Source organism: Poecile atricapillus, chromosome 21 (genome assembly GCF_030490865.1).
Source record: "Poecile atricapillus isolate bPoeAtr1 chromosome 21, bPoeAtr1.hap1, whole genome shotgun sequence".
In the NCBI taxonomy this organism is placed as follows: domain Eukaryota; kingdom Metazoa; phylum Chordata; class Aves; order Passeriformes; family Paridae; genus Poecile; species Poecile atricapillus.
The window spans coordinates 10,049,328-10,073,526 of record NC_081269.1 but is presented as its reverse complement, the minus strand read 5'-3'; the positions used below and the strand labels follow the sequence as shown (position 1 = coordinate 10,073,526).

At 53.3% G+C, this 24,199-nt stretch overlaps 1 protein-coding gene across 3 annotated transcripts in view; it reads right to left on the bottom strand.

Moving 5' to 3' along the window:
• GALNT17 (polypeptide N-acetylgalactosaminyltransferase 17) overlaps positions 1 to 24,199 on the bottom strand; it is a 102,180-nt gene that overhangs the window by 40,880 nt on the left and 37,101 nt on the right. For all 3 annotated transcript variants that reach the window (XM_058854679.1, XM_058854680.1, XM_058854681.1), the window contains exons 3-5: positions 19,122 to 19,288; positions 12,063 to 12,237; positions 10,168 to 10,365 (exon numbers count right to left, since the gene is read on the bottom strand). In XM_058854679.1, the coding sequence (XP_058710662.1) occupies positions 10,168 to 10,365; positions 12,063 to 12,237; positions 19,122 to 19,288 (540 nt within the window). The remainder of the gene's footprint in view (positions 1 to 10,167; positions 10,366 to 12,062; positions 12,238 to 19,121; positions 19,289 to 24,199) is intronic.

The window sequence follows — 24,199 nt, the reverse complement described above, 5'->3', positions numbered from 1 at the left end:
CACAGCCCATCTGCAAAGGGGGTGACACATCCCTGAGCAGCAGGAATCACCTCTGGGCACAGCTCCCAGCTCCCCTCACTGCCAGGAAACACAGAAATGTCTTTCCCAGGAGTGAAACCGAATGTCCATGAAGGAATGGCCATGAAGGAATGGCATCTCAGTCCCCAGCAGCAGCATCCCTTCCCTAATCTCATCCCCAGGGCAGCAGCTCCCATTGCTGCTCTTGAACAATTCCAGTTTCCCTGCCCCAGTGCCCTCGGTTAATTGTCTGTTTCCAATGGGTTTATTTCCCTGCTCTTGCCAAGTACCACAGAACCTGGGAAACAAATTAAAAATAACAGATACCACATAAAAGAGAAGCCAGGCCGAGAGACTGAATGGCTCTGCTGAATTTACTGGAGATTAATACCACTTAAACATTAATGGCAAAGAGGCTGTGAAAACTGGATTTTAAAAAATACCTCCTACACATACCCCTAGCTGTGACCTTGCTGAACACACATTTGACTTTGTCACTGTTCTCTGCCTGCTCTGGGACTTCAGGCAAAGCATTTAACTCCTTTGTAGTTCTGTTTTCTCCTCTGTCAGCTGAGTTCAACACCTGGATGCTCTTGAGAAAAAACATTTATAAATCGGTTCAGTGCTTTCCCCACTGGAGCTGCTGAGTTCAGTGCTGATTCCACTGTGGGTGGCAGCCCCTGGTGAGGAGAGCCCTGTGCTTAACAAAGCCCTGAGCGAGGCTTTGCTGTGTCCCAGCCTTGCTGCCCACCCTGTGCCAGACCCAGCCTGGGAACCACTCCTGACTTCACTTTCCTTGTCCAAACCCAACAAAACTTCCCCTCCAGGACGAAGCTGCTGCCTCAGCCACTGCCTCAAAGCCTTTTCCTTGCTGGTGCTGTCTCAGAGCCCGAGGATGTCCCAGCACTGAGGATCCCTGGGTGCTTGGGCACCTCCTCCATGCCCCATTTCTCCTTCAAAACCCCTCAGATGGTGACCAGAGTTTGGGTGGCCAGGACTGCACGAGCTCATCTAATCCCAAATTTAATCCTAAATCCACTCCCCCTGCCTTTCCCAGGGGAGCACCTCATTCCCTGAGGCCAGAGCCAAGGGAACCCTGCAGCTTTTGGGGGTTTGGCTGCTGCTCACCCTCCCAGGAGTGCAGGAATTCCTCCTCAGGAACATCAGCCTTCAGCAAGAAGTGCACCGTGACTCCATCTCCTTCCACCGTTCCAGAGTGCTAATTAAATGATAATTACTCTGGGATGTAATGTATATAACTATCAGGCACTTAACAGCCAAGTGTTATTTACTTTGCTGTTTTTAACATGAATATATTTTTTCTCAAGGGCAGCCAAGCAGCTGCTTTGGAGTTGTGTTCTTCCTTTCCACCGAGCATAAAGAATCACAATAAGCAAATTTCCCAGGTAAACAAAGTTCTCTTTGTCTCAGGCACAACAATAACCATGCCCTGGTTAAAGCACTGAGCTGGGGCTGAAGGATCAGGATTAACACCCTGAGCCTGAGCTTGGCACCCAAACTGGAATTTGGGCAGTGATTTCTGACCTGGCTTCCACCAAAATACTCCTGCAGCTCCTACACCTGCTCCAAGGGACATCCAGTGAGAGAAACTACAATAAACTGACTTTTGAAGGTGAAGATGGGCTCAGGTGAGCGAGCATCTCTGCAGAACAAACCTGCTCTGTTTACAGCTGAAACACCATTTTTAATCTCTCAATTCAAGCTGCAGAAATCAGAAGAGAAATCTCCCTGGAACAAAGATGCTGCAAGCCTGAGCTGTGCGTGTGGGGACAAACAAACACACACAGGGAAGAGCCACAAAGCTGAGCTGGGAGGGAATTCCCTTGCCAGGTCCCTGTCAGCTCCCAGGAAACAGCAGGAACAGCAGAGCAGGGGAGGATGAGGATGGGGTAAAGCCAGGCTGGGCTGGGGGAGCAGCCCCAGAGCCCCTCTGGCACTACAGGGTGACTTTGGGGAGATTCTGGGGTGACTTTGCACAGTCACATTCAAACCTCCAGAACAAGCACAGCTCACAGCCCCTGGTGCTTTCTGACAGATCCCTGCAATGGCTGGGAAACACTCAGGAGCCTCCAGTCCTTGGGAATTGTAAGAAGAAAGAGCTTGTACCACACAAGGTGGAAAGGTTCTGCTCTGTCCCTGCTCACCCCAGCCCTGAGCTCAGCTCCCTGCACGGCTTGAGGCTGGGAAGAGCAGGGAAGAGCAGGGAAGAGCAGGAAAGAGCAGGGAAGAGCAGGGAAGAGCAGGGAAGAGCAGGGAAGAGCAGGGAAGAGCAGGGAAGAACAGGAAAGAGCAGGAAAGAGCAGGGAAGAGCAGGGAAGAGCAGGGAAGAGCAGGAAAGAGCAGGAAAGAGCAGGGAAGAGCAGGGAAGAGCAGGGCAGAGCAGGAAGGAGCAGGGAAGAGCAGGAAAGAGCAGGGAAGAGCAGGGAAGAGCAGGGAAGAGCAGGGCAGAGCAGGGCAGAGCAGGGAAGAGCAGGAAGGAGCAGGAAGGAGCAGGGAAGAGCAGGGAAGAGCAGGGAAGAGCAGGGAAGAGCAGGGAAGAGCAGGGAAGAGCAGGAAGGAGCTCTGCCCTCCATCCCAGCCAAACTGTGGCACAGCTCCTTCCCTAAAAATCCACAGTGCATCCTCAGCCAAGGAGGTCTGGCAAACCAAAGGGCTCCAGCAAACTGATGGAGAAGATTCCTTCTCTTCTGGGGCTGCTTATGGAATCAAAATGGGCTGGAAAAGCCCCACAAGGATCTTCCAGCCCAACTCCTCCCCTGTCCCTGAGAGCCTTGTCCAAACACTCCCTGAGCCGTGGCAGAGCTGCTCCTCACCAAGCCCTGAACTCTGCTTTATTCCAAGCCCCAACCCTCAGAGTTTGCTCTGTGGAAAATAAAGAAACGAATAAATAAAATTCCCTTTGCTTGTACACAGCAAGAAAGATAATGCCAGTTTGCTGTGGAATAAAAATGCCAGCAGTTATTTATCCAGGTGAAGAATTAGGTACTGCACGAGCTAGGAAAGCTCAGTGAGAAAGTAAATCCTTAGGATGGAGCACACAGGGAAAAAAAAGATTAATTGATTTGTGACTACAAGGAGGTTTATTCAGAATCATATTTATCACTACAGTGTGTTTGGATTCGGCAGGAACTCCACTCAATTTTGCTCTGCAGCCTTTCTTTGCTGTTCAAGGAAATACATCAGCAAGAAGAGAGAAATGACACTTAATTTCCAGGAGCATCACCTTGCTTTGGAGAATGAAGTCTCCCTGGAGCTCTGGGACACCTGCCCAGCTCCCAGGCAGGTGGGACCTGGCAGTTCCTGACACAAAGCAGAGCACAGCGAAGGCACCCAGATTTACACTCCAAATGCAGTCACTTTTCACCCCAGGGTGCTGAAGGTGAGGAGATGCTGGAGTGGAGGACAGGGGAGGGAAAGGGGAGCTGGAGAAGAGGAAGAATGTGCATTTTCCCCTCTGCCTCCCTGCCCTTGGGCAGCAGGAGCAGCCTGGGCTGTGCCAGGAACCCTCAGAGCTCAGCCCAGCACAGTTTGTGTGTGAAATGCTGAGGACAGAGCCCCATTCCCATCAAAGCACCCAAACTCTGCCCCAGCAGCAGGGAGAGCTGAGAGTGCCTCCTTTCCTCTCTCACAAATCCCTTCAATTCCCACCTGCAGCCTGAACCCCGGCTCTTACACCCCTGCCATGGGAAACTGAAACCACAAACACAGAACTGAACCTGGCAGGGGCTGGGCAGGTCCTGACCTGGCAATTCCCGAGGATTTAGGATCCCTGCTCCTCCTGCCATTCCTCTATTGCCTGTTCCAACACTCATTTGCTCCTATTTACCCACTACAAACTTAAAACACACAGAGATTTCAATACTCTAAAGACAGGTTAATCATTTATTTATTGTTTGCTTCTTATTTTGGAGGCCTGAATTACACCATCATTATTTGGAGAGAGGCTCTAACAACCCGAGCTGTTTGTCTAGCAGATTCATTTATTTTTGCATGGCAAAACCATTATTCCTCCCCAAATCAGAACAAAATAAGAAAAATACCCTTGAGCACTTCATCCAATTTTAAAGCAAGAGCTGTGTTAGTCCCCACAAAAGCCAGCAAATGAATTCCCAATTACAGGACAGACCAAGCAACAGCTCTGGATCATCTCAGGCTGCTCAGAATGGAACGGGAAACCACAGGAATGGGGCTGCCAGAGGCTGGGCAGGAGCAAAGGGAGGGAAAACTGTTTCCCTGAGCAGACCCCTGAGGGGAGGGGAGCCAGCCAGCCCAGGGGTGCTCCAGATGTGCTAAAGGGGATCAGACAGCCCAGGGGTGCTCCAGATGTGCTGAGGAGGGGGAAGGGATCACACACAGCCCAGGGGTGTTCCAGATGTGCTGAGGAGGGGATCAGACAGCCCAGGGGTGCTCCAGCTGTGCTGAGGAAGGGATCAGACAGCCCAGGGGTGCTCCAGATGTGCTGAGGAGGGGACCCAGACAGCCCAGGGGTGTTCCAGATGTGCTGAGGAGGGGATCAGACAGCCCAGGGGTGCTCCAGATGTGCTGAGGAGGGGATCAGACAGCCCAGGGGTGTTCCAGATGTGCTGAGGAAGGGGAAGGGATCACACACAGCCCAGGGGTGTTCCAGCTGTGCTGAGGAAGGGATCAGGCAGCCCAGGGGTGTTCCAGATGTGCTGAGGAAGGAGAAGGGATCACACACAGCCCAGGGGTGTTCCAGATGTGCTGAGGAGGGGGAAGGGATCACACACAGCCCAGGGGTGTTCCAGATGTGCTGAGGAGGGGGAAGGGATCACACACAGCCCAGGGGTGCTCCAGATGTGCTGAGGAGGGGATCAGACAGCCCAGGGGTGTTCCAGATGTGCTGAGGAAGGGGAAGGGGATCAGACACAGCCCAGGGGTGTTCCAGCTGTGCTGAGGAAGAGGAAGGGATCACACACAGCCCCAGGGATGTTGCCCAGCCCTGCCCAAGGTGTGCTTTGGGCTCCCTTCTCCCCACAAACCCTCAGCACTCCCAACGTTTGTCCCCACACAGGCCCAGCCCTGCCTTGCTGCAAACATTTAAAGATGTTTTCCCTTAATTCCCACTTTTCCCCACTTCCTCTGGAAAATGAGCCATGACACACGAGCCATTTGCAATGCTGCAAGTGTGACATTGGCTGGATTTCCATGGCAACTCTCCCCTCTCCATCCCCAGCCTCTGGATGTGCATTCCCGGCAGACTCGGGCTGCAGACACAGATCATTATATTTAATCTGAACAAGTGTGTACCTGAGTTGACTTTATTTCATGAAACTGCATGAGAAATTAAATTTCTCTCACTATTTCCTGCTCTCCAATCCTGCTGTCATTTCTTGCAGGGCTCTGCCATTACTTGTTGGCATTTTGCATCAGTACATAATGATACAATATCAGATAATGTTAAGATGCAGAAACCACTCCAAACACCAGACAGCAATTTTCTGCTCAGTTTCCCAATTTAACCTGAATTGATACTACACTGTAAGTCTGTGTGAGGTTCAGGGACTGCTCTAATTAGAGAAGCATCTTGGGCAGCAGCACTCACATCCTGCCTGTTTGGTCCTGGCCTTGACAGGGCAATTCAGAGGCAGGAGAGAGAACTCCTCTCCCACATTTGTCCTCATGAACAGCACCAGCTCCTCCCATTACAGCTCATCTCCTCATCCTCCAGCCCAGAGCAGCTCTCAGCCCTCATGAAATTCATTCTGTTTTATAAATCCCACTTCACATGGACAAGTTTAACTCCCCCTGCCCAGGAAGGCGCTGTGGGATGCTGAGAGCGCCTGGTGGGGCACAAGCCCTGCAGTGAGGCAGCTCAGGGGTTAAAAAGGGCCTGGCAGTGGCAGCAGAGCTCTGCCAGCCCCTGCCCTGCTCTGGGCACATTTCTGTCAGTCCCTGGCAGCTCCAGCCCCTCCATCCCTTGGTCAGTCTGTCCCTGGGAAGCTCCACTGCCTGTCAGTGACGGTCCCTTCTCCTCCTGACGATGCTGCTGCTCCAAGACTCTCCAGAAGTGAGCTGGGGTCAGGTCTGAGAGCAAACAAAGCCCAGCCAAGACCTGCAGTGGGCTGGAAATGCTCATTTTACCTCGCAGGGAGAGCAGGTAAATGCTGGATGCTAATCCCTGCTCCAAGCAAGCACAATCCTCCTGCATCCCAATAAACTGCAGCAGCTCCTAGCACAGCTCCAGCACATCAGTGCAGTGATGTGTGTGACCCAAAATAAGAGCACGAGGACCAGGAGACTGCTCTCCAAAGCAGCTGGGTGTGCACAGCTCTGCAATGCCTGTTGGGTTCTTTTAAGTACCAAATTAAGCAAAGAGTGGGAGGAAAGAGTGATGAAACCAGAATCTGATCTCCTGCTCCAAGTTTAACCTTAGCTTGGCAGCTCTGTCTGCTTCTATGCTTATTTTTAATTTAGTAATGCTCTGATGATTTATTTCTATACTAAAGCCTATTTCACAAAAGCTGAAAAAGAAACGACTGCAGGAGAAGCAAATTCTCCCCAAAACGAAGCCACTTGTGCAGGCACACGGGGAATTTGGGCTGATTTATGGCCAGCTTGGCCAAAAAGCACTCCAACTCCACTGTCCTCCCTGCTGAAATGGGAAATGTGGCTGTGCTGTGAGCCCTGAGCACTGCCAGGGCTGCACAGCCCCTGGTTTGTGTCAAAGTCCCCCTGGAAATCCTGGACAGCGTTGGGAGCCCCTCTGGATGGAAGATGTGGAGGGACCAGCCTGGGGCCACAGCCCACAAAATCTGCTAATCCTGTAGAGATCCCTGTTCCCATGAATTCCAAAGTGATTTTTCCTGGAAATAACTGCGAGTCCCCATCCCCAGATGAGATGGAACAACCCAGCAAAGCAGCCATCTGCTTCTCCTCACTCCTGTTCCAAAAGGAGCTGGAAACTCTCCTCCCCTTCCTTCCCACTTCATTTTCAGCCAGAGCTCAGCTCCCCATCCTCAGCCCTGCACCTTGTGTGCTTCTCTCTCCTTCCACACGTGTTTTCTTCCAGCAGGAACATTCTACTGCACACCAGACGTTTGTTCACCAATAGACAGAGAGGTTTGCAACAGAAGGAAAACAAAATATCCTGTGGGTTAGACAGACCTCGATCCTGAAATTCACTCTGAGGAAGGGGAAAGAGCTTCAGCAGACTTTGTCATCTTAAAAAAACTCAGATTTTTCATTTTGTTCCGTCTCAGAGAAGTGACAAAGCCATGACTGCCCACATACAAGTGCAGCTGCCTACGGACAGAGAGAAAATCCCCAACTCAGAGCTCCTGCAGTTTGTTTATTTTCTGCTTTGGAGATGATACCCACAGAGCTGTCAACAGAAGCCCAGAGATGAGCCTGAACACGGGGCTGATAGAGCTCTCAGGAAGTGTTCCCATCCCTTTCCTGTACCAGGGAGGAGCAGGAGATGCACTGAGCCATCCCAGTTCCCTGGGAAGGAGAGGGAGACTCGGGAGGAGCTGTATGAGGTTGATGGGGGATTGCTGCTCCTCCCCAGTGAGCACTGCCAGCTCTCCCAGCAGAGCTGCTCCATCCCTCTGATCCCCCTGGAGCCTCCTCTGGGCTCCTCCAGCAGCTCCAGCTGCTGTCCCAGGGCTGGGGCAGCTCTGCAGGTGGGGTCTCACCTGAGCACAGGGGCACAATCCCAGTCCCTTTCCTGCTGCCCACGCTGGGCTCAGCCAGGGCTGGGACCTGCAGGAGTTTTCCAGCTGCTCTCCCCAGGTTTCCATCAGGAGTTTTCCTGCAGGAGTTTTCCAGCTGCTCTCCCCAGGTTTCCATCAGGAGTTTTCCTGCAGGAGTTTTTCCAGCTGCTCTCCCCAGGTTTCCATCAGGAGTTTTCCTGCAGGAGTTTTCCAGCTGCTCTCCCCAGGTTTCCATCAGGAGTTTTCCTGCAGTTTTCCAGCTGCTCTCCCCAGGTTTCCATCAGGAGTTTTCCTGCAGGAGTTTTCCAGCTGCTCTCCCCAGGTTTCCATCAGGAGTTTTCCTGCAGGAGTTTTCCAGCTGCTCTCCCCAGGTTTCCATCAGGAGTTTTCCTGCAGGAGTTTTCCAGCTGCTCTCCCCAGGTTTCCATCAGGAGTTTTCCTGCAGTTTTCCAGCTGCTCTCCCCAGGTTTCCATCAGGAGTTTTCCTGCAGTTTTCCAGCTGCTCCCCCCAGGTTTCCATCGGCAGGAAAGCAAAGCTGGGATGAAGGGAGGTGGCTGTGGCTGTGCCAGCCCTGCTCACACACCCCAGGAGAGCAGCACAAGGTGGATCCTCAGGGGATCTGCTCAGAGTCCCCAGGACAGAGCCCAGGGCTGGGCTCTGGGAATTGATAAATCCTCCCAAGGCAGAGGCAGCTCCCAGAGCATCCAGCTCCTTGGTCCTTGAGAGCAAGGATCCATTTCTCCTTCCATTCAACCCAGAACTGTTTATGCACCGCTGAGTGCAGAGGACAGCGAGTTAAAGCACACAGGAAAGGAAATGCTGGCCCTCAGCACAGCCTCTCCAACTCTTTAAAGTCTGTTTGATGAACACTGCTCTGCTGTGTCACCCACCGGCTCCACTCTCACTCCTTTGTTTGCAGCCCCCACCCCAAAGCCATTAAATCCTCGCTTCGAATGAAAATGGATTGGTTTTGGCCAATAAATCACTTAAAAGCCGTCTGCCAATGAAAAGATAAATTCAAAGAGCCAAATTCCCCCAACTCCTCCTCTCGTATTTTCTCTGCTTTGGATTTAGAGGGGAAATATGTTTGGATAATCCATCAATGGCAGCTTTCTCCTGGGAAGTGTGAACAGACCACAGAAAAGGCTCAGCTTGGCTTCCCCTTCCAAAATCACTGCATGGACCACTCGCAAACAATTCAGGCAGCAGGGTGTGAGCTCTGAATATTGGTGCTGCCCCGGATTGTTTTGTTTTCATTAATAAGATTATTGCAGTGAAAACAGGCTCTCTGAAGCTTAATTTTCCTAGAAATTGTTAAATAATTCAATACCCATCTTTTCTGTCTCTTTAATGCCTCTGAAAAATCAAAACCCTTCACAAATTAAAGGCCAAATCCTGTTTACTCTTTCCATTTCTAAAGCAACTCTGACATCAATAAAGGCTGTTTTTGTGACTTGGGCTCAGATTAAAGTTCTGTCAGTGTGAGTATTTTTTATATTTTCAACCAGCAGCATAATTTTTTTTTTCCTTTTAGATCAAAATAATTCTCTTATGCAAAGCTCTAAAAACACAAAAGCAAACCCTTTCAGTATGGCCAGCGTGGTTTTCTTCACAAAAATGGATGACATGAACATTTTCTAGCAATAAACTACAGCTCCCTTCAGCAAGGAGAATTTGTCCACCTGTGACTCTGTGCTCATCAAGGGCTGAACCAGAGGCTCAATGGCCCTGCCCAGTTTTCAGGGTCCTTCAGGGAGTCACTTCAGGGAGTGCCCCTGGTCACTGAGTGTCCCCTGGTCACTGAGTGTCCCCATGTCACTGGGTGTCCCCAGCCCTGGTCACTGAGTGTCCCCAGCCCTGGTCACTGAGTGTCCCCAGCCCTGGTCACTGGGTGTCCCCTGGTCACTGGGTGTCCCCAGCCCTGGTCACTGAGTGTCCCCTGGTCACTGAATGTCCCCAGCCCTGGTCACTGAATGTCCCCAGCCCTGGTCACTGAGTGTCCCCCTGGTCACTGGGTGTCCCCAGGTCACTGAGTGTCCCCTGGTCACTGAGTGTCCCCAGCCCTGGTCACCGAGTGTCCCCATGTCACTGGGTGTCCCCAGCCCTGGTCACTGAATGTCCCCAGCCCTGGTCACTGGGTGTCCCCCTGGTCCCTGAGTGTCCCCAGGTCCCTGAGTGTCCCCAGGTCACTGAGTGTCCCCTGGTCACTGAGTGTCCCCAGGTCACTGAGTGTCCCCCAGGTCACTGAGTGTCCCCCAGGTCACCAGGTATCCCCATGTCACCGAGTGTTCCCTCTGGTCACCGAGTGTCCCCAGGTCACTGGGTGTCCCCAGGTCACTGGGTGTCCCCTGGTCACTGGGTGTCCCCCATGTCACTGAGTGTCCCCAGGTCACCAGGTGTCCCCCATGTCACCAGGTGTCCCCCATGTCACCGGGTGTCCCGTGCTGGCCGTACCTGATGGGCAGGGAGGGGTCCCCAGCGTCCCACCAGTCCTTGGGGGGGCTGATGTACATGCACCACAGCTCCCAGCTGTAGCCGTGTGCCGAGTTCTCGTAGCGCTGCACCTCGAAGTTGTCCTGCTTGATGTTGTCGATGGAGGGCAGGATCACCCTCCTCCTGTTCTCCTGGATCCGGGACAGCACCGGCTCCGCCCTGGGGAGAAGGGACACAGCATCACAGGGTCAGGTCCCTGCAGCTTCCACTCATTCCTCCCTGGATCCCACCCAGCCCTGGGTATCCCATCCAGCCCTGGGTATCCCACCCAGCCCTGCCCATCCCACCCAGCCCTGGGTATCCCATCCAGCCCCGGGTATCCCACCCAGCCCTGCCCATCCCACCCAGCCCCGGGTATCCCACCCAGCCCCGGGTATCCCACCCAGCCCCGGGTATCCCATCCAGCCCCGGGTATCCCACCCAGCCCCGGGTATCCCACCCAGCCCTGCCCATCCCACCCAGCCCTGCCCACCCCACCCAAACCCGGGTATCCCACCCTGCCCCGGGTATCCCACCCAGCCCCGGGTATCCCATCCAGCCCTGCCCATCCCACCCATTCCTGCCCTCTGGCACTGGGAGCCATTCCCTGGCTCCTGTCTCTCCATCCCTCGTCTGAAGCCCCTCTCCAGCTCTCCTGGGGGCTCCCTTCAGCTGTCATTAAAAATCATTAACTAGCTGTGCAGAACTCTGCCTTTAACAGCTGCAAATAGGGGCTTTTTTTTGTGGCTGTTACTGTGTTAAAATTCAGTGTAAGTTTAGCTTCTTCCACCTCCACTTTTCTAAACATGGACCATTTACTTTTTACACTTGGTTAAAGGAAAAAAAAATCCCTTTCAGGCTCCTGTCATGACATAAATTCAAACTTGAGCCACTTGAGCGCAAACGTTTTGAATCTCTCTGAAAAAAATCCTTCTGCAGCACCTTTTGCTGCTTCCACTCCTCTGCTCTTATTCCCAGCAGCAGAGGAAACAAATAAATCCAAAGCATCTGAGCCTTCCTGGGATCCAGCAAAGGGCACAGGAGTGGGAAACACTTTCTCCTTCATTCCATTACTGCCTGGGCTTTTTTAAACTTGCAGGAATTACTTAAGGCTAAGGGAATGGGAAATCATCCTGAAAAATCTAACCAGGGAGCAGGGCAGGTGCATGCATGAAGGGGAGGAATAGAGAAGGATTGCAAGGAACAAGGGCAAGGGAAGATCTTCCTTGTATGTTCCTATCATGGAATCCAGGAGGAACCCTGGAGGGGTCCTGGAGGAACCCTGGAGGAACCCTGGAGGAACCCTGGAGGAAGCCTGGAGGAAGCCTGGAGGAAGCCTGGAGGGGTCTTGGAGGAACCCTGGAGGAACCCTGGAGGAACCCTGGAGGAATCCTGGAGGAATCCTGGAGGAAGCCTGGAGGAACCCTGGAGGAATCCTGGAGGAATCCTGGAGGAATCCTGGAGGAACCCTGGAGGAATCCTGGAGGAAGCCTGGAGGAAGCCTGGAGGAAGCCTGGAGGAAGACTGGAGGAAGCCTGGAGGGGTCTTGGAGGAATCCTGGAGGAGTCCTGGAGGGGTCCTGGAGGAACCCTGGAGGAACCCTGGAGGAACCCTGGAGGAACCCTGGAGGAATCCTGGAGGAGTCCAGGAGGAACCCTGGAGGAACCCTGGAGGAACCCTGGAGGAACCCTGGAGGAACCCTGGAGGAACCCTGGAGGAGTCCAGGAGGAACCCTGGAGGAACCCTGGAGGAACCCTGGAGGAACCCTGGAGGAACCCTGGAGAGGATGAGCCAGCCAGAGGAGCTGGGTGTCACGGTGCAGGGACACTTGGCTGTGGAAGGATGGATGTTGAGTGCCCCAAGCCCTGAGCACCTACCAGCCAGCAGTGAACTCCACGTGGGCGTCGAAGAAGCCGGTGACCTGGCCCGTGGCAGCTTTCCAGCCCTCGATGCGCGCCCGGATCAGCCCTTCCCTCTTCTGGTTCCTCACCACCTTCACCAGCCCCGGGTAGCGCTTGTTGACGTACTCCTCCAGCGGCGCCTTCAGCTCCTCTGGGGACAAGGACACGGAGCCATGGGCCAAGGACACGGCTCCCACCCGGCACAAACCCCTGGGAGGGTCTGCAGAGCTCTGCTGGGGGGGACACGAGCACCCAGGGGAGCAACGCTGATGGGCACAGCCTGGAGTGAGCACAACCCTCACAGAGAGGGGCTCAGGGTGGCCCAGAACGCTGCTGATGGACCAGTGAGGAGCCCAGGGGCCACCTCAGAGCCCAGGGGCCACCTCAGAGCCCAGGGGCAGGGAGGGGACACTTCCACTCCTCTGCACTAAAGGAAGTGGAACTGAAACACAAAGATAGAAAGGCATCACCTGCTGCTGGTGGTTTGAGCTGAATGCACTGCTGGAAATGCTGCAAAACCCACCCAAAGTGACTCAAACTACATCAAAACCGTGTCTGAGCTTCACCACCCTCTTCACTCAGCCCCACCTCTACAGCCTTGGCACCTGCTGCTTGCTTTGCCCCCAGAAAAGCTGAATTTCCCCTTGCTGTTATGAGGGGATGAAGGGGATTCTGGCTTTGCTCAGAAGATCCTCCCAGCACTTGTCCCGTGCTCACTGCAGCTCATTTCCCTCTGCTGTCCAGGCCTGAGTGTGTGCAGTGCCTGGGACCCTCAGGGACCTGCAGCCCCAGCACAGGAATCCCCCCAGACGAGATCTGAGCACTGAAGACACACAGGGCTCTGGAGATGGAAGCAGATGAGGGGTTCCAACAAAGGATAAACACGAGTGTGCTGCTCCAGCCCTTTGGGAAAGTGCCAGATCTCTGCCAGAGACACCTCGGTCCTTCCAGTGCCTGTGCTCTGCTCTGGACGCTCAGCAAAGCCCCTGGGCACCAACACAAACTCTCAGCACCATGAAAGCAGCTCCTGAGAGTGTCCTTCACCCCCACGAGGCTTCAGGACAGCCCAAAATGAAGATGTGATCCGTGACCTCCAATTCTACTCTACTGCCCTTCACTGCTCTCTCTCTCTCTCCCCAGGACAAAAAATAAAGTGAAAAGAAGAGTCACCATTAATCATCCCCACGGGAAAATCCTGGAGACACACATGGGATCCCACATGAAGGAAACACAGTGGAGAGTAAAGGAGTAAACAGCAAATCTCATCTGCTCTGAAATCTTCAAAGGAAAAGGATTATCTGTTCCCTTCCCTGCCACGCCTCCTTCCAGGCACAGCAAATTCTCCACGCTGCCTTTCTGGGATGCTTCCCTTCACATCTCCATTTCCCCAAAGTCTCCTTTCTATTTTATGCTGAAGTAGGAATAAAAAGAATAAAGCAAATGAGCCCCTTCCTCAATTGAAAGCATCTGCATCACACACATCCATAACTCAGCAACTTCCATTTCATGCTGAGCCACTCAGAGCAAAACCAGGACTTTATGGAGACAACTCTCCCAAATGGTTTTAAGGAGACAAAGACACCGATTTTTTTTGACAGATGAAGCCCCACAAGCACAGAACTGGCATCTCACGTGGCTTTGGCAGCAGGTAAGTCATTAATGCAGCAGACCACTGCAGCACAGAGTGATTAAAACAACTTTCACATTGGAGGTGGAATCTCAGAGGAAGGAAAACATGAAAACTCCCCTGGGGAATTGTCTGAGCAGCTGAAATCAGAGCGAAGCTGCAGTGGAACAGAGGAGCTGTAATGTCACAGAGGGTCAGCCCTGAGAGCCCCCTGTGCCCACCCTGCTGTGACAGCAGCTCCTGGGGATGTGCCCAGGCAGCCTCTGCCCCTCCCCTGTGTCCTGGGCACCTGCTGGGGCCAGAGCAGCCCCTGGGGAACAGCTCAGGGAGGTGGGAGGTGGCAGCAGATGGCCCTGCTCCCTGCCATGGCAGGGGACACTGCTGTCCCCACTGCTGTCCCCATGGCAGAGGACACTGCTGTCCCCACGGCTGTCCCCACTGCTGTCCCCACGGCTGTCCCCATGGCTGTCCCCATGGCAGGGGACACTGCTGTCCCCACTGCTGTCCCCATGGCAGGGGACACTGCTGTCCCCATGGCTGTCCCCACTGCTGTCCCCATGGCAGGGGACACTGCTGTCCCCACGGCTGTCCCCACTGCTGTCCCCACTGCTGTCCCCATGGCTGTCCCCACTGCTGTCCCCATGGCAGGGGACACTGCTGTCCCCACTGCTGTCCCCATGGCAGGGGACACTGCTGTCCCCATGGCTGTCCCCATGGCTGTCCCCATGGCAGGGGACACTGCTGTCCCCACTGCTGTCCCCACTGCTGTCCCCATGGCTGTCCCCACGGCTGTCCCCATGGCAGGGGACACGGCTGTCCCCACTGCTGTCCCCACTGCTGTCCCCACTGCTGTCCCCATGGCTGTCCCCATGGCAGGGGACACTGCTGTCCCCATGGCTGTCCCCATGGCAGGGGACACTGCTGTCCCCACTGCTGTCCCCACTGCTGTCCCCACTGCTGTCCCCATGGCTGTCCCCATGGCTGTCCCCATGGCAGGGGACACTGCTGTCCCCATGGCTGTCCCCACTGCTGTCCCCATGGCTGTCCCCATGGCTATCCCCATGGCAGGGGACACTGCTGTCCCCATGGCAGGGGACACTGCTGTCCCCACAGCTGTCCCCACAGCTGTCCCCACAGCTGTCCCCACGGCTGTCCCCATGGCTGTCCCCACGGCTGTCCCCATGGCAGGGGACACTGCTGTCCCCACTGCTGTCCCCATGGCAGGGGACACAGCTGTCCCCACTGCTGTCCCCATGGCAGGGGACACTGCTGTCCCCATGGCTGTCCCCACTGCTGTCCCCATGGCTGTCCCCACTGCTGTCCCCACGGCAGGGGACACTGCTGTCCCCACGGCTGTCCCCATGGCTGTCCCCACTGCTGTCCCCATGGCAGGGGACACTGCTGTCCCCACTGCTGTCCCCACTGCTGTCCCCACTGCTGTCCCCACTGCTGTCCCCATGGCTGTCCCCACTGCTGTCCCCACGGCTGTCCCCATGGCAGGGGACACTGCTGTCCCCACGGCTGTCCCCACGGCTGTCCCCACTGCTGTCCCCACGGGGCTGCTGCTCTCTGCAGGGAAATGGAACCAAGGAAAGCAGCCCCAGCACGGACACCAGCCCAACTCAAACATCCTCTGCTCCCTCCCCACCCCAAACCCTGCCCAAACCTCTCCAGATCCTGTGGCAGCCCCCAGGAGGAAGGGTGGGAACTGCCTGCAGCCACACAGAGAAAGGAGCAGAGAGCAGAGAAGCTCGAGGAGTGATGGAGAGCAGGGAATTCCCTGTGCAGCACTGGCCAGGTGCTCCTGGGGAGAGGAGAACACCTCCTCCACACCCCTAAGGAAAACATCCCGGTGTTTGCCAGCCTCCCTGGGTGGGAAAAGCCTCCAGGGGTTATCAGAAACACTGGAGGGATCAGGGCTGGAGTGCTCAGGGGAGACCCCAGCCACGCCTGTCCCACATCCTCACCTGCCTGAAACTCCAAAGCCACCAGGGCTGGGATTTCTGCAGGAAATCATTGGAGCAGCTCCTTCAACAGGCAATAAATAAATGTGAACATTTTTCAGGGAGACTCAGAGCCAGGGGAGCCTCTGGAGTTTTTTACCTGCAGCTGGACAGGAGGAGACTGTGCCATGGGGAGTGGGGGATGGATCAGCTCTCAGAGGAAGCTGGTCCCAGTCAGGGCATGCAGCCCAAGCCATTTGGTTCAGCAAAACCAGAGAGAATCACAGAATCCCCTGAGCTGAAGGGCCCCACAGGGATGACAGATCCCAGCTCCTGTCCTGCACACACACCCCAGGAAACCCAGCCCGTGCTGCTCCTCTCCACAGAGCCCCCAGATCCGGAGCTGAGCACAGTGGGACAGCTCAGCCCCAGTTAAACACCCATCCCAGGCTGGAATATTCAGCCCTGGGAAAGGCTGGGATGTGACTCAGCTCCTTGAGTTCCCCCTGAGCACAGACACCCAGCTCCTGGGGCACTGCTGGAATGAGCAAAGCAAGAAGGGATCCCCAGGAACTGCAGCACTGAGACAAATCACAACCCTGGGCATGTCTCCCCAGCTCCTTTACACAGCCCTTCATCCAAAGGCTTCCCTTTATTCCCAGAGCTTTGCTTTCCAAAGAGATGTTATCCCAGATTAAAAACGCTAAAAGACACAACAACAACGACTTAAAAATAAAAAAAAAGCAGGTGATGATTAAGCAAGAGACTGAGAGCAAGTGTGCAGCTGTGAGATAACACAGCATCTCAGGGGCACCTCCTGCATCCTGCATCCTCCAGGAACCTCCTTATCACTCCCAAACACACCCTGCACACTGCCTTTGGAACTACAGCCCTGACACCAGCACAAACAAAAGCAGCCTCCAAAAGAGTCTTTATGAAGTGTAATGTGCAGCTCAAGGGAGAAGGGGCTTCAAGCTACAGCTCCCCAAGCCTTCTCCTGCAAGGAGGGATTTTTTTCTCGTTACAATACATTGGCATCTTTTATCTATTTACAGCTCAGACACAAAGCATCAGAATGCTGGCGTTCATTAACTTTATTCTCTCACTGCTCACTTTTGTGTTGTGACGTGCTGTTGTACAACAAAGCTGAGAGCAGGGAGTGTCTAATGAGGCTTCAGGAGCTCTTTGTTCCAGCCTGAAAACCCCACAGCAGCACCAGGCTCTGCTCCAGCCTGGGTCACAGCTCTGGTGAGCAGGGCAGGGGGCTCTTGCCTCTCCCCCTGGGGCTAATCTAAAAACTTGATTTGGAAATCTCTCTTAATATTTGGTGCTTTGCTCCTCACTTACCCAGATTTGCTGTGGTTCCTCCTCCTCTCCCTTGACAGAAGCCACACAAAGCTCAGGCAGGGACTGTCCTGAGCCCTCAGCACCTCCCCAGAGCTGCTCTGGTGAGCCAGGGGACAGCCCTGGCCCTGGGCACTGCTCCCTGCAGTCTCTGCCTCCTCTCAGGGTGCACAGCTGAGCTGAGCTGAGCCCCCTGAGCCTTCTCCTGGCCTAAAGCCACATCCCCACCAGAGCTGTCCCCAAAGAGACTGAACAAATTCCTGGTCTTGTTCAATCCCAGCCTCCAAAGTCACACCCACACAACCTCTGCTTGATCCTCCAGGACTCATCTCTAAATCTGAGAGCTCACCAGGAATTATTTTCCTGTAATTATTTTCCTGCAGAAGCCAAATCTATTTATTATGATGGCTTTGTTTGTGATATCCAAAGCACCAACTCTGCCATGCTGCTATTGCTCCTTAAAATTATTGCCTACCATTAGTGGGAACTGTGTGACAATGTTACTGCCATTAATAATTCCTGGCTGTCACTGCACTCCTCGAGGATGCTGAGAGGGAGCACATGGTCCCAGAGATGCGTTCTGCTTTGTATCATTTCTTTTACATGAGAAAAGCAGATTATTACACGCTTGGGAGGAGCTCTTCATAAACATCTGCCAGGTTACCTCATTATCTTCCTTCAAATACCTCCTTAAAAATCTCGTTTTTCTTGAGAGCAGCAGAACTCTGGCATTATTAACTCACCCTCCCAGCTGGTGGCACCAGCTCAGTCACGCTGGGCGAGGAAGAGGCTGCTCACAGCAGACACGAGCAGAGCTCAGCCATCACCACCAGTGGCTTCTCTTCCACAGAGCTCTTCTCTTTGCCCCACTAATAGGATGACATTTGGAGAAGGAGCCTCTCATCCTGGTCTTTCAGGGCCTCCAAATCCTGGGCACTGTGAGCAGCACCTCACCTGCACCTGCCCTTCACCTGCCCAGCTCCGAAATCCCTGCACAGTCCAAGCTCCTGCCCCGGAGCTGCTGTGGCTCCACCAGCTCAGGAGCTCCCTCCTGACTCTTTTACTGCTAATTAGAACTCATCAGCTTTCCATGGTGCTCATTACTGGGTGTTTGAGTGGCTGCTTCTCCAGCCTGAGCAGCTCGCTGTGCAGCAGCTCCTCACACACAGAGGAACCTCTCAGCTCCCTCTGGAAATGAGCTCTCCACATCCTGCACCCTGCCCTGCTCTTCCCTCCAATCACAGCATCCACAGCACTCCTTGAGTAATTATTTTCAAATAAAAAAAGGATGAAAATGCAGCACAACTGAAGAAGGCACTAAACAAAGACACTTAACTATTTGCTGTCCTTAACGAGGATTTTAACTGCCTTGATTACATTGTCCAAGTGGATATTGGGAGGAAAAAAACCTTGGAAGTATTTGAGTCTGGAAATGCTTCCTGCAGTTCTGTGTTATCAAAAGCCAGAGGGGGAGGAATGACAACAGTGACTGAACCAAAGGACACTCGTGTGTGATGTGGGAAACAAAACATCCCCTCCAGGCTGTGGCAGGGCCTGACCTGGACAGGTGGGCTGGGATTATTTCCTCCTCTTCCTCTTCCTCCTTCCTGTTCCAAAACCAGAACTCAGGGAATGAGGGTCTCTGCAGAGCACCAGCCATCTATAAAACCTGGGATGGTATTTCACAACAGGGAAACTGAGGCACACACAGAGGAAACATCTCAGCTAACAGCCCTGGGAGGTGCCAGAGCAGAAACCCCTCTGGGCTCTTGTCCTGCAAACATTTAGAGGTGCAACAACCAGAGTGTTATTGTGAGACACGAGGATGCCCTGACCCCAGAGCTCCTGGATGCTGCTGAAGGGAAAGGTCAGGTGGCTCTCTGCTTTCCTTCACCTCCCAGCTCTCAGCTCCATTTTCACACAACAACTCTCACATTTAGCTGTGGTTTGCTCCTGTTCCTCACCAGAGCAGCTGCAGAGAACTCTGTGCCAGCAGCACACCCCTTACCCCCTGCAAGAACCCAGGTCATTCCCAGGATGCCAGCCCCTCCTGGGGCAGCTGGCAGAGCTGGCAGAGCTGGCAGAGCTGGCAGAGCTGGCAGAGCTGGCAGAGCTGCTCACCCTCATCGCTGTTGTCGTCCACCAGGATGATCTCCTTCAGCAGGGGCGCGGGCGTGTGGTTGACGGCGCTGTGCACCGAGCGCAGGATCACCGACAGCGCCTCGTTCACAAAGATGAAGATGATGGAGATCTGGGGCAGGTCCTTCCCGTATTTCAGCTCTTTGCACCTGCAACACGAAGGGCAGAGAGCGAGATGGGGTCAGCAGAGCTCAAGGGACACATGGAAAATCCACGGGGCGAGGCCAGGGCTGCCACTCCCCAGCTGTGCACTGTAAATCCATCCTGGAATCTGCTGGGAAGAGGGAACAGCACAGCAGAGCATCCCCGAGCTCAGAGAGCACATCCAGAGCTCACCTAACCTGGCTGTGGGGGCAGATGAGCAGGAGTGGCCTCCAGAACACAGCAAATGCCTCTGGCAGCTCAGGGAAGCTCCCCAGTCCCAACATTTCCAGGTGCTCAGAAATAAGCCTTGTCCTTCAACAGCACTTGGGAATTTTCTTTCCATTTGCTTTGGAAAGAAATGAACATAAAATGAGCCTTGGTTAAATAGTCTCAATAAATGTTTTTGCTCTCTCAGCAGATACCTCTGAGCACATTCCTGTCTCTGAAGCCGTGTTGTGACCTTGTGTCTGCACTCCACAGCCAGGATGGTTAAACCCAAACCCTTGGGTTTAAAACCTCCCTGGTTCCAGGAATCACTCCTCAGCTTGGGCAGGGTTTGGGGACACAGACACCAGAGCAGGACAAAAGCAGGAGCTCCAGGTGACCCCCAGCCCTGCAGGGAGCACAGGGACACAGATGCTCTTTCCCTGCCACCTTTCACCTCAACCAGACACCTCCTCTTAACAGAGCACCTGTGGAAAGCAAACAGGAGATCTCAAACCACTTCCAACAGCTTAACTCAACCCTCCAGCTTCCCCTGCAATAAATCCACGTGGGGCAAGGGCAGAAGAAGCCCCCCCACCCCTCCCCACATCCATGACAGATTGGACAAGGAACAGGAGCAGAGTTCCCAGAGCCACAGAGCAAACCCTGCCCAGATGAGCAGAGAAGGACCCAAGGCAGCGACATCCCAGCAGCTCCCAGCAATGTCTCTGCATTTAATTGTCCTGGGTGTTTCTTAGGCAACAGCAGGAGTTCTTCTGACTCCAGAATGAGCCTTGGGAGATGAAGATTGCCACAGAAACAGTTTTCTTTATGAATCTCCTTTAGTTAAACAAGTTTGCTGGGTGAAAACACGGCTGAGTTTCCTGATTTAAGTATTGCCTACCCTACAGCAAGCCAAGAGCTCCACAGAAGGGAACCAAACACCAAAAAGGATCTTCCAAAGGGAAAAATCTTCCTTTAAAATGGATGAAAGAACGGTCATGATGGGGCAAAGTGACAAGTGACCCTGAAATCCTGCCAAGTCAAACTAAACTGACTCAGACATTAAAAACAGCTTTTGGTGGATGTTGATGCCTGCTCTGATGAAGGCAAGGCTGTCACAGGAGCAGGAGCATTTCCTTATAATCACTGCTCACCTCTGGGCAGCGTTCCCCCAAGGAATGCTGCAGGGGATGAAGAGCTGAGCTGTGATCCAAGAGCTCTGCAGGCAAAGCCACATCCAGCTCTTTGAGGTTCATCTCCTGCTCGTTGCCATTCCCCCTGCACCTCTCCCACCAGGCTCCCCCTGCCCAGGCTCAGCTGGAGATCAGGAAAGGTTCTTCCCCAGAGGGTGCTGGCACTGCCCAGGCTCCCCAGGGATTCCAGAGCTCCAGGAGAGTTTGGACAGCACTCCAGGGATGCCCAGGGTGGGACACCCCAGGGATGCCCAGGGTGGGATTGTTGGGGGCTCTGTGTGTTGGACTGGATGATCCCCTGGGGGTCCTTTCCAACTCAGGAAATTCCAGGACATCTTTTCTCACCTCAGAACAGACTGAGGAGCTGGTGACTGACATCAGACCCCGAATAAAACAACACCAACCTCCTCAGCAGCCCCTCCTCCAGGGATCTGGATGGGTGCAGAGGTGACACAACTCCTGCACTGCCACCAGCACCAGCACTACTGCCTCCCAGATCTTTATCCTACATAAAGCCTAATTCTGCAGACGTGGGGACCTGCAAGGAAAGCCACAAAACAAATGTTCTTCCAGAGATCTTTTCACCTGAATCTCTGCCGTTCCTGGTTTATGTAAGAACCCTGACACAAAGCGAGGCTGAGAAGGGGAGCTGGGGGAGGAGGAAGCAGGGCTGAGTTTCTGCTGAACAGCTTGGCACACATCAGGCTGGATTAATCAAGGCAGCCAAATTCAAAAGACAAAAAGCATAAAACCCCAGCTCTGCTCCAAGGCGTGTTTGCCTGCTGCAGAGCCTGCTTTGAGTCCTCTGATCGTTTGTTTTCTGCTCAGCACACAGCTGTAAATCCACTCTTCAGAGCAGCCAGTCAGATTAGGATGTTTATTGTCTGTCTCAGTAACAGAAAAGGGATATCCCAGCATTTACTGCCTCATGATCCCTCAGCAGAAAAATCACCTGCAATCCCAGCAAACATTCCTGGAGCAGCCAAGGTTTACAAACCACCTCTTCCTGCCAATCAAACCAAAGCTGAATTACCACAAGGTTAAGAAAAGAAAAACCCCACAAATAAAAATACTCCAGCTTCTCCCTGTCCCCTCATAAAACACAAAGCACAATCAATTTTCAGTGACAGGCTGGAGATGCCCCACAAGTGGGATCCTCCAGAAGAAGCCTTGCTCCCCCCAGAGCAGGGTTTGGGGCTGTCACAGCAGAGATGCTGGAGGATGTTGATAAAACACAGCAAACTCACATCAAAGTATGTGCAGAGATACACAATGAACTTTAAGGGCTTAAATGTGATTTCTGGTGAGCTTAGCCCTACACCTCCCCAAGGCATCCTCGTCACCTGCACTCAGCAGAGGTTTGCATGCACACCTGCAAAGTGGGGAATTCTGGGCTCCTCTCCCATCCTCACCAAGGCCATTGGACTTTCACCTGCTTTTCACCAGCCCTAACACCAAAACTCCCCCAGCTGCACAGCCAAACACTCCCAGACACAGCCAGGGCTTGGCTTTGCTGCCTGCAGCTCCTCAGGGTCCCTCTGGCCACAGGAAACCCAGAGGAGCCTGGCAGCTGGAGCTGGGAGCAAAATCCTGATGGATCCACGGGGCACTGATGGCACTGAGTGATTTCCCCAAGGCTGGGCTGCAAAGCACCATGGCTGAGGGATAAAATGTTGTAAATCCCACTGCAAGGTTCTGCTGTGCCAGCACAGGCAGGTTCAAGTTCCCTGGATACCTCAATCCATAGGGAATGCTTCCCAGCCCTTCCCTACACATCTGCACTGCTTCCTGCTGGAAAACCTCAGTGGCAGAGGAAAAACCTCCTGGCTTTGTCCTTCTGCTGACAAAAACACCACAAATGAACCCCCTGGTACCAAACCAGCTCCGTTTGTGCTGTCCTCTGAAATAAAGCTTCACCAGGAAATGAATTGATCTCCATTTGGCCTTTGTAAAGATTATGAACAGGCTTAAAAGAAAGCAAATGCTCAGCCTGCTATTCACCCTGCCACTTCCTCATCATGCTCCATTCATTAATTGCTTATTCTGGTTTGGGTTTTGCTGATTCAGTGCACATGCCTGCCTGCAAAAGGGACTGACTGCCAGCATTCAATCTATTGTGTCTGTCCTATGATGGATGCTTTTCTGTGACCCAAGCATCTTAATACACCTAATGCTGTCTGGTACAGTTCACTGTTTACAGATCCACACTCTCAAACTATTCCTGACCACAAAGCCCTAAAACTTCCTCACATTTCCCCAGGAAATTCCATTTTAAAGCACCTACTTTATTCCAAGTAATTCTTCCTCAGAAATGTTCAGCTCTATTTTAGAATTAGGGTCTCAAAAATAGGCATTGCAATTTAGGGACACACAGACATTTCTAAAGGCACATTACTTGGCGAGTGCTAAGAAGAAATTATTTGCAAGGCTGTAAAAACAGAATGTAGAGAATGGGATTTACTGTGGTGAGAGGCTCTTGGAATAAAGTCATTAGGCTCAGAGAGATCTAAGGGAGATAAAAGCCAGAGCAATTCCGAGTGTCACATCCACTTACCCAGCTCTGCCCGTGCCCAGCTCTTTCACACACATAAAAAGTCACTGAGACCTCCTTGCTCTTGGATTTTCCTGCTGGAAAACTGCACAAAAGGCTGTGAGAGCAGCAGAGCTTGACTCCCCTGTGCCTGGTGTGGCTGGGCATGTGCTGGTTTGGAACAGAACAGCTCTGGGCAGGCCAGGGGAGCAGGCTGGTGGCACAAACAAACACACAAACCCCCATTTCCCTGGAAGCCAACCGGAGAGAAATGTATCCAAAGCTTAAATGGGTTCAGTTATCCTCATAAGCACAGTTTAGCCACAAGTATTTATGATAACACAGGTATTTTTCAGCAGAGGAGTTCAGAGGAGTACAAAAGCGAGTTGTTAAATTGCACTAATCCCATCCTCTGCCAAAGTGATCATTTACTACTCCTGTTTACATTAGGAACTGTTTTATAGCACACTCTGCCACAGAAGCCTTCCCTCAAGCACCATGTCCCCAACTTACAGGAACAGGTAATAACTTTGCAGCCAGGAAGGGAAAATTGACAATTAGTGGAATGTAAGGCATAAAGGAGCCCGAGGTGCTGTGCTGTAAATCCCTGCTCACGGTGCTTGCAGGGGACACTGAGCAGCTCACTGGAGAGAAGAGACTCCAAAGGGCACTGAACAAACTCCAGCTGCACTTTCCTCCCAGCTGGGTGTGCAGCAGCTACTGGGACTTCAGGCACCAAAGGCTCCTGACCCCACACGAGCTGCCAGGGTGTGCTCCAGTGAGCTCTGCTTCAAAAGGAAAAGAAAGAAAAAGCTGTCCCGTGTCCCCACCCAAAGCCATGACAGAAACACAGCACAAACCCCTGGATTTTCCACAGCTCCAGTTCTAGGGGCACTTCCCAGCTCCCTGGAGCCAGCCCCAGCTGCCTGTGTGTCCCAGGAGCCCACAGGTCTCAGGAGTGGGCTGAAATAATAACCAACAAATGC